The 10,527-nt window shown below is 33.0% G+C and overlaps 1 protein-coding gene across 1 annotated transcript; it reads right to left on the bottom strand.

The window, feature by feature from the left end:
* Positions 1-1,277: 1,277 nt before the first annotated feature.
* Positions 1,278-9,198, bottom strand: LOC134258668 (P-selectin-like; the record flags this gene model as incomplete). Its single annotated transcript, XM_062741212.1, has 9 exons — positions 9,043-9,198; positions 8,341-8,571; positions 7,892-8,104; positions 7,503-7,643; positions 5,036-5,168; positions 2,230-2,453; positions 1,905-2,087; positions 1,488-1,590; positions 1,278-1,402 (listed from the first exon to the last, which is right to left on the bottom strand). Coding segments are annotated over exons 1-9 (1,426 nt in total), but the record flags the coding sequence as incomplete, so codon positions are not given.
* Positions 9,199-10,527: the final 1,329 nt, after the last annotated feature.

Raw genomic sequence — 10,527 nt, 5'->3', positions numbered from 1 at the left:
AAATATATCGTGTATCTCGTAATTTACAAAGGGAAATGACATTCATATGTATATTCTATTAATATATAGTTAACATTTGATTCTGAATAACTTTTCCCACATCAATCTCATACATTAAAACTTAAACTTATATGAATAGAGCAGCTCGGTCCTCTGGGCTGCAAAAAAGTAGGTAGAGTAAGAAGAAAAGCAAGATAAAAAGACGGTAATTTCTTTCCATATCTTCTAAGGAACCTTTGGTGAACATGAAACATATGAACAGTGTTCTCAGTGTTGCAAGAAAGGAGATGAGATCTTAAAGCAAATTTTCAGTTTATTTGTTTAAAGCAAAGCCAAAATAGTAGAGTATGATGCTCAAATTTACTTTAACTAGTGTAGAGAATCTTTTAAAATCTTTTTTCAAAGAGTTTGTTTTAGAGTATCGAATTCAAAATCTTCATTTTTGAATCAATGCTAAATTAAGAAAATGAAAATGTTCTTTGAAAGCTATTTAAAATTTTATCCTTTACTTTGCATTCAACCTAGATTGTCTTAAAGAAAATGATATCACTCGTTTTAATTAGTTATATCACCAATTCATAATAAATAGGTGATATCACCGATTCAAAAAATTGGTTTCACATATTCGATTAAATGATAGCATCTATTCAAAAAGATGATATCACATTCAGAAAATTGATAGAACTAAATGGAAATAAATCCAAAATCGCGCCTCATATTTGTGTTTCATTTAATGCACAGTCGCCCGCGTGGCGCAGTGGTTAGAGAGTCTGATCTAGAGTCGCAAAGTAAGGAATTGATCCTTACGTCGTGGGTTCGAATCCCATTGTGTGACGTGGAGACCGGTCCTTTGGATGAGACCGTATAAACCGAGGTCCCGTGTCGCAGTATGTGCTGGCAAGAGAAAGGTCCCTCCCTGCTCTATGGCTCTGAGTGCCGAGTATAGGACAAAAATTGCAGCTCTCCATCGCGAAAAGTAGTGGCGTCTCCATATGAGTGAACAATCTCGAGAAGGACGTTAAACAATATACAATCAATCGATCAATCATTAAATGCACATAGTAAGTAGGAGACAAAAATAATATCAAGATTTGCTAAAAGATGAAGGATGTATTGGTGATATTTTTCTCATACTGATTCTTCTCTCATCTCTCTCAGGTTAAAGTATACAGGCGTGTCTACAATGTCTGAAATGAATGTAATAGTCAGAATTGCACTTTCTTAATTTTTTCGAGCATTTTTCTTACTTATTTGTAATATTTGTAGTATTCACTTACTGGTGTAGACTGATTCTATTTCTCCAACTGTATTTATTTGCTGGTACTGTTGACTATCGGTATAATGGTAGGATTGTTTGGTGGCATTGTGGGATTTTGAATATTTTAACTTCTTTTCTCTTCTACTGAGAAGAACAGGATATTCTATACAATACATGGGCACAAGTTAGTTTTCATTCTGCTTAAAATTCAGTTGATTTGATAGCATACCTCATGTAAAGTATCAGCCCAATGGAAAATAGTAGGAAGAAAATGCATATTCCTCCAAGTGACGTTCCGAGTGTTATGAAGACAGTTAAATGGTCGTTCAAATCTGCATAATATATGAATAAATTTAAAAGTATTATTGATGAAAAAAAGACTGTGAAGGTTTGCACAAATGTTTGATGCCAGAATAATTAGGAAGCTATTGAAGTTTAATATCTTAAATAAACTTTTGTTCAGAGATGATTCATTGAATATAGAAAGGATTGTTTGTCTACCTAGTTGTCTGATATTGTGTTTGCATATCCCCAATCTGATACTTATTATGTCGGACATTAAACTTTAAGTAACAGAATAACAACAATGCCCAACACATGAAATGGTTCCACTTTGTGAATAACTAAATACATTGATTTTCCTTACGTTCGCATGTAGGTAACACAGTAAAACTGAATTTGTTGCTTTCTCCGCACACAGCTTTGTTGATTCCATGCAACCTCAAGCCGTTCTTACAACGGAAGTGTATGACGTCTTGGTAACTGTATGATTGCTTCAAACTTGTTATCTCTAAGTTTTCACTAAGATATGGTGTTGGACAACTGATTGCTGTTCAAAGAAAACTAATTGCTTCAAGCTTTTGAAAAAGTAAATTAATAAATGTATATTATTTCTTGCAAATGAAAATATCGTTCTAGATAATAATTACCAATGCGGTGCTTGAAAAAGAATGTTGATATTTATTACTTACCATGACAATTCGGTATCTTTTGGGTAAATGTGTCTGGAAGATGGCATGTCAACGTCAAGGATTTTAAAAGATAGAAACCATTGGCACATCCCAAATTTATTGATTCGTTAAAGGCATAGAGGGGTTTATCAGGCTTGAGAGACATATGTTCAGGCACTTTATACGGTCTTCTGCACGTAATAGCTGGAGAACATGACACAAGAAAAAGAACACAAAAGTCCAGACTTAAAGAAATCAACAAACTATGAATATATTGTTTAACAATCCACTTTTCTTTTTATATAATCAAATGAAATAAAAATGATTGAAAATGCAGAAAATGCCAATGCTTTGTTACCTTCACAAGATGGATGGTCAAATGGAAACACAAATGTGTTTAGACTACATGTTGCTGATTTTGATCCCTTTATGAAATGCCCCTCTTCACATTCGAAGCTGACAGAGGTGTTATAGGGATATTCAAATTTATCAGGTACAACAAGTAGATGATCAGAAGAAAGATCGGATCTCAGACATTTTTTTACTGTAACAAATATCAATTTTTAATATTCGTGTAAAAGGAACTAGCACTGCTACTCAACTACCAATTCATGTATTTACAACTTTGTATATATTTAATTTGAAAGTACATAACCAATACTATAGACAGAAGTCAAAATAGCTATGAAATACTTCCGGTCTCGTGTGTGTACTCTTGTAAAGTGGCACTTTTGAGTGCTTTAAATAAATTTCCATCCGTGACATTGTATCTGCTTTGTAGATCCGACAGTAAGGATATACAGTGTCAATATTTTAGTACTTTCTAGGTAGATAGATACAATTATCAAGGCATGGAAGAGTAATTTTAAAAAACCGAAATGTTAGCATCATGTCTGCAGTCTGTATTCTTAAGCGGAACTTTGTAAAAAAAAAATCAGCTTTTCATTTATAAAAAAAAATATATACTTTTACAGACAGGCAGGACTGTGAGATTAAAGCTGTTTCCATTTCCACATATAGCACGAGTGGTCCCAAGGAGGCGGAAGCCAATCTCACACAGGAATTGTATCTCCTCTCCATAAACGTATAATTGTTTGTCGTCTGTTACATGTAATCTGTCACTTAAAACTGGTTTTGCACATTTTATGGCTATAAAGAATATTCAACAATGATTGTTTATTCAACTGTTAACATGATGGTATTATTTATGTAGTAATACAGGATTGGGTTCGATAACATAAGAGTGTACTTCTTTTGGCGCTACAGTACATTTAATATATATGACATTAAGAACGTACAGTGTCGATATTTTAGTGCTTTCTAGGTAGATAGATAGATACATTCATCAAGGCATGGATGAGTAATTCTAAAAAAACCGAAATGTTAGCATCATGTCTGCAGTCTGTATTCTTAAAAGGAACTTTGTAAAAACAAGAGGCCCAGGGGCCACATCGCTCACTTGAACACAAAGGCCAGGAAAAAGCACAAATCAGATCAGAATTGAAAAGTTTAATGAGGGGGTGGGGGAGTGGGCTTGAATTCTAATAGTACTTTAGAATGCCTCCATACTCCAATACTGCATTTTACTTCTTGAGAAAGTTCTTGAGAAAAAGATTTTTATAGATTTTTTAAAACATTTTGTATATATAACTTTGTAATAATTTGAATTTGACTCCCCATTGTTTCCACCCTATCCCCGGGGATTATGATTTGAACAAACTAGAATCTGCACTACCCGAGGATGTTTCCATATAAATATCACTAATCATGGCTTGCAGTACTTGAGAAGAATTTTTTACAGATTTCCCTATATATTCCTAAGTAAAACTTTGATCGGTCATTGTGGCGCCACCCTATCCCTGGGGGTCATGATTTAAAAAATTTGAATGTACACTACCTGAGGATGATTCAACATGAGTCTCATCTTTTCTGTCCCAATGGTTCTTGAAAAGAAGAATTTTAAAGTTCACCCTATATATTCCTATGTAAAACTTTGATCGACCATTGTGGCCCCACCCTACTCCTGGAGGTCATGATTTAAACAAACTTGAATCTACACTACCTGAGGATGATTCAACATGAGTCTCATCTTTCCTGTCCCAATGGTTCTTGAGAAGAAGATTTCAAAAGTTTTTTTCCTATATATTCCTATGTAAAACTTTGATCGACCATTGTGGCCCCACCCTACCCCACGGCGGTCATGATTTGAACAAACTAAAATCTACACTACCTGAGAATAATTCAACATGAGTTTCATCTTTCCTGTCCCAATGGTTCTTGAGAAGAAGATTTTTAAAATATTTTTCGTATATATTCCTACGTAAAACTTTGACCGACCATTTTCTACCCCCGGGGGTCATGATTTGAACAAACCTGAATGTACAATGTCCACTACCTGATTTGAACAAACTAGAATCTACACTACCTGAGGATGATTCAACACGAGTTTCATCTTTCCTGTCTCAATGGTTCTTGAGAAAAAGATTTTTTAAATATGCCATTAATTTGTCACAAATTCATAATTATCTCCCCTTGGAAGTAGGCGTGGCCCTTCATTTGAATAAACTTGAATCCCCTTTACCCAAGAATACTTTGTAGTAAGTGAAATTAGCCTATTGGTTCTTGAGAAGAAGATGAAAATGTGAAAAGTTTACAACAACGACAACGACACCAACGACGACAACAGACAACGGACAAAGCATCAGAAAAGCTCACTTGCATGAGACTTCGGCTCAGGTGAGCTAAAATCAGCTTTTCATTTATAAAAAAAAGTGTACTTTCACAGACAGGCAGGACTGTGAGATTAAAGCTGTTTCCATTCCCACACGTAGCACGAGTGGTCCCAAGGAGGCGGAAGCCAATCTCACACAGGAATTGTATCTCCTCTCCATAAACGTATGATTGTTTGTCGTCTGTTACATGTAATCTGTCACTTAAAACTGGTTTTGCACATTTTATGGCTATAAAGAAGATTCAACAATGATTGGTTATTCAACTGTTAACATGAAGGTGTTTTAGATGTAGTAATGCAGGGTTGTGATCAATTACATAATAGTGTACTTCGAATTGTAATTAACGAGATTTGCTCCTGATATTTATAGTCTATAAGTTTCTACACACATAGCTTAATTAAAAATCAAATCAAATTATAGGGGTCAATTTGCTTCTTTTGGCGCTACGTACATTACATTTAATATGACCTTTTTGCACTGAAATTTGTGCCTTTGTCAAAAATTACATCTTCGACGTTTTCCCTCCGATATTTTTATCCAAATAAAGCATGGAACAAAACAAACTATAAGTCTCTTTAAAAAAGACACTTTAAAATAGTGACTAAGAAAAAGTTTCAAATGTCTAAAAAATTTAATAAGCAAAAAATTATTTTAAAGTCTAAAAGAAGAAGGTACAGTATCAATATAAATTAAGCCTGATATTTTTCTAAAATATGAAAGTGATATAAGAAATAAAAATTCATTCTTTCTTAATCATAGGAATTCCCTGAAGTAAGAAAATACAAGTCGTTTTTCTCATATGACCTCCTTAGTGCTAATTGTTACGTCATTAACTTGTGCATTTTCCCGTATTTTCTTAAAAAGTTGCAGAAGACACCAATTTTCAGTGGAAATTTCTTCAAGAAAACATACTCTGCCACCGTCGCCCGGAAAGATTTTGAGATATGTGATTTTTCATGGCAATTACATAATATATCCAAACATTAAAGTGGGCGACGGTGGCAGGCACTATTTTCTAAAGGAAATTAAGCACAGAAATGAGTCATTCTGCAGTTTTTCTGCATTAAACTTAGAAATGTACCAAATTAATGACGTCATATTTCCAGACAGGTCCTCCTTTATGCCATATTCTTTCATGATTTATCATATTCATCTACTCAACTATTGTTAAAGCCAATTTCATAACCTTTTGAGAACATTAAATTTATAATAAAAAAAGAAGAAATATTTCATTTTCTTCTAAAAAAAACCCTTCCGCCACAAAATATAGTTCCTGGGGATTAATCCTACTTAAATTGAATTTAATCGTGTTTTTTTTTTCATTGTTCAAATATAGTTTAATTTGTATTGTAGAATTTAGATTTAATGTTAGAACAGCAGAATGTTAGAAAAAGTCCAGACCAAAATGTGCTCAGGATCGAACCTCCTTAAGTACTTTAAATGCATTGATAACAATGCCAATGACTAGCAATTACAATTACATGTACATTGATTTTTACAAATGTAATTTGTTACATTGAATGACTTTGAAGAATGTAAATTAAATACATATCAATTACTTCAGTTTTATTTTTCAAAACCCTGAAGAGCAAATTTAATCAATTTTAGGTAGAGGTTATGTTTGAAATAAATAGCATAAGGTGCCAGTGATAGCGTGTTTCATGAACACAAGATCCATTGGCGTCGGAAGCAAATTGAAAGTGGGGGGCTAAATGTAAAAATTTTTTATACCTTCAAAAAAACCTGACAAGCAAAGAAAGAAAAAGGGAAATGTCCATTTTCCAAACACGAAAATCCTATTTCGTGGTGGTGGTGGTGGTGGTGGGGGGGGGGGGGTAGGTTCGAACTTCAGTACCAAAATTTTTTCCAGACACCACCTCTTTCCCCAATTTTAACCTATACCGCTACAAGTCTGTGGAAAGGGGCTGCATGAACCTACGAAGCAATGTTCAATGTCTATACTAAGTATATATTTGGAAAAAAAGTAGTCCCCCGGTTCCAACACCTTTGAGATCTATATGGTTATGTTTATAAACTGACTGCCTCGTTGACATTTGATTTTAAGAACAAACTTGAATCTAGAGTATGTAAATTTCATCTTTTCGTGTCCAGTGGTTCTTGAGAAAAAGACATTTTAAAGATACAATCAAATTTTCACGAAATCTTAATTATCTCTGTTTGAGAGAGGGCGGGACACTGAACCTTTTAAAATCTAAAATTCTTTTCACCCATGCATACTTTTTGTACTTTTAGTTGAAATTAGCCCGGTGGTTCTTGAGAAAAGTCAAAATATGAAAAGTTTACATGCTACAGACCGACGCCAGGTACTTTTTGATCAGGAAATCTCGCTTGAACCATGGGCTTAGATGAGCCAAGAGCCATACTTCAATCGCTTCATTTAACACCTGTCATCTTATGTTAATTTGAGGGGTAGGGAAAAGTTATTGAAATACATGAATATGTGCATATTTAGTTAAAATACATAATTGAACGAATAACAATGATGAACACATAACACAGAAAAAGTGGACTAATTTATTGCTTATATATCTTCTAACTTACGTTGATCACAGTAAGGACCAGTCCATCCAGGAATACACTGCGAGCACGTGAAATTCTCATTCAGACAAGTCTCCTCTGGATGGCAGTTCTTCGGACAGAAACCCAAGCAATAGGCTGAGGTTGTTTTGACTGGAATGCATGCTTAACATAAAATAATAAAAAATACAATTTTTATTAATGATATTTTCAACAAAATTATTCGAGAGAAAAGTTAATTTCTTGCAGGATAGTGAGATAATCCAGAATTCATTGTTCTGTCTATGTATATTCTGTATATTCTGTAATAAACCTTTTTATTTTTAAACTGATATTGTTTTCTAAAACTATTCCCCTGAGTAAAGTAACGGTGGACCTTTCCAACTGGATGCAAACCGACCTGGCTGACTTACCAAAGACAAAGACTTCGCATAAAGTCAGTATTTTCTCTGAGCTTATGTGTTCCCCTTTAATTATGATTTGAGATACTTGTTCCCATAGCATGTAAGAAGAGTCAATTAAAATTTCTTTCCTTCCAGAAGAGGATTTATTTGTGTCGTTGTAGATAAGATTTTCGGTTCCATCTCTTGTTTTGCCATACAGGGTGAATCCATCAATGCGTCTTCCTGTCAATAAAATTGAATTGCATTGTGAAAGTAGCACAAAATATAGCAGCATTATGAAAATGAGAATTTTCGTAATTGAGATTTCTTTTTGATAATCAACAATAAATACTTGAGACGACGCCTTTCGATCGATGGCTTGTTTTTGAAAAAATGTTAACATACAATTTCAGCATCAAGATAATATCAAGATATGTTTGACGAAGTATTTTACCAAAAAGTTTACTGTTTACTCTTACTGTTAGAATCGTCCCTGTTACTTATCAATATAGACATCACAGCATAAAAATCTCCTAGATTCACTTTCCAATATGGATTTGATTTGTAAGGCACTGTATGGGTACAAGAAATCTTGGAGAATTCATAATTGCTATTCCAACCATCCACAGCTTTATCTGAGGTAAGAAATACTCCTTTTTCTCTGTAAGTACTTGACTGTTCTGTTTCTTTTGAAAACGCTACATTTTTTCCTATAATACAAATAAATTATTGTTTGGTAACACTTTGTTTTGAAGGAATCTTTAAATCGGTATGTATTTTCAATATTTGTACATGTTTAAATCTCCTCGCCACTGGTTCTTTCTTATTTGAAAAGTTTCCAAATCATCTTCGTATGTAAGATCTTAAGCATGTTTCTTATAAATCATTCATTACTTATTATTCATTCTTTTTTCATTCAAAACTAAATACATTTTTATTATTTTTACAAAAATGGCTATGCGCTGATTGATGTCCCAAAATAATTACACATTCAAAAAACATATTAAAACAAAACAAAAAACAAAACAAAACAACAAAAAAGTGAAAGTTTTCATTTTCAGTACATTTTAAGTATTTTGTTTCACATTTTATCTTTCATCTTATATTTATCAATCTACTTATGAAAAAAGAAAACAAATCAAATATTGAAAAAAAGGCCTGTATAAGGTTTGAATTCTTACCTCCAAAAACTTCAATTTCACTGATTTTAGTGTAAGAGGTAAATTTGATTAATAATTTATCAGTCATTGTCATTTTGTCGAGAAAAACAGTTGGAGACCCAGTAAAATGAGAGTTATTATGACAAACATTGCCTTCGTGGTCATGAATTATCACGTGTATTTCGATATCTGAAAAGATCAAGTGCAAATACTTTTATTTCAAAAGTATCATTTTATTACAATTAAACATCTCACGAAAAAAACTATTGTTTTTTACTTTACCAGTTAAATAACAGAATATATTGATAGCGGACACTGCAAAAACTCCATTCAGATTAACTGTAGCATCAACGATGGAATGGAAATTTGTCCAGTTCCCATCAAACATTGGATCGATGTTGATATCGTTGATTGCAAGATTAACTGTCGAGTGGAAATATTGTTTGTTTATTTTTATTCTTACTACTTAAATATACAGTGTGTACAATTAAAAATTTAAAACAAAATTTTCCCTCTTCGATTCAACTTTATTTTAATTCATGTGCCTATATCTCACCATACTGGCACCCCGGCCCCATCCATCCCCTCTCACACTGGTTACCCATACCAGTACAATCTCCTGTGGTCTCATTAAATGTATTAAATACACAGTGTTCCAGTGATGTGCAGTCTGTTTCGTTCACATGTTTTATCCATTGACAGAAAAGTGCTTTGATATGAAACAAAATGCTTAAAGGAAATATTACGTTAAAGCACGGTCATAGCAAACATAAACTTTTTTCACATTTTCATCTTTTTAAGAACCACTGGGCCAATTTCAACCAAAATGTAATGAATTCCTGTTTACATCGAAGTGCTTAAAATAAAATACCAATTTTTAAGGACAAATCGCTAAATTTGCATCTCGCTAAAATTTCTACTTATACAGTATTCAACATTTAGTAAGCATATAGTTTGAAATTTTTACCGATCATGACTAAGTTTGATTTAGTTCAGATACGAAAAGAAAACAAAAAGAAACAAGAAAAATGTTCAACTCACCATCAGACAAAGTTGGTAAAACCAATTGTTGGAGTATCATCATATCAACATAAGATATGAAATAAAGTGATATGCTGAAAAATGTCATTTCGAATGAGATGGGTTACACACTACTAAATTTTGCACTAATATATTGAAAATATAGGCGAGAAGAGGAAATTTCAGAAAAGTATCGGATATGTACAAGGAAACTATAAAGTTCAATAAGATGATAAAATTTTGATATTATTCTCTCTTTATAGTACGTTATGGGATAAGTGCATAAATTCAATACATTTTTTTTAATTTTCAATGTAAAACAACTTTTCAAATGCTACTTCTACAGTTTTGGTCTGATTTCATAGCTTGGCAAACAAGCAGATTATACAAAGATTCATAATTTAGTGCATCATGTTTTTGATTTCGATGAACGGTCTTGCCAAAGTTACTGAAAATAGAAATTTCTGTGAAATTCCCTTAAAACAG

This window comes from Saccostrea cucullata, unplaced genomic scaffold (genome assembly GCF_032062105.1).
Source record: "Saccostrea cucullata isolate Sc308-1 unplaced genomic scaffold, CSIRO_AGI_Scuc_v1 ctg12746, whole genome shotgun sequence".
Taxonomy (NCBI): domain Eukaryota; kingdom Metazoa; phylum Mollusca; class Bivalvia; order Ostreida; family Ostreidae; genus Saccostrea; species Saccostrea cuccullata.
The sequence above is the reverse complement of the archived record's forward strand: the minus strand, read 5'-3'. Positions and strand labels throughout refer to the sequence as shown.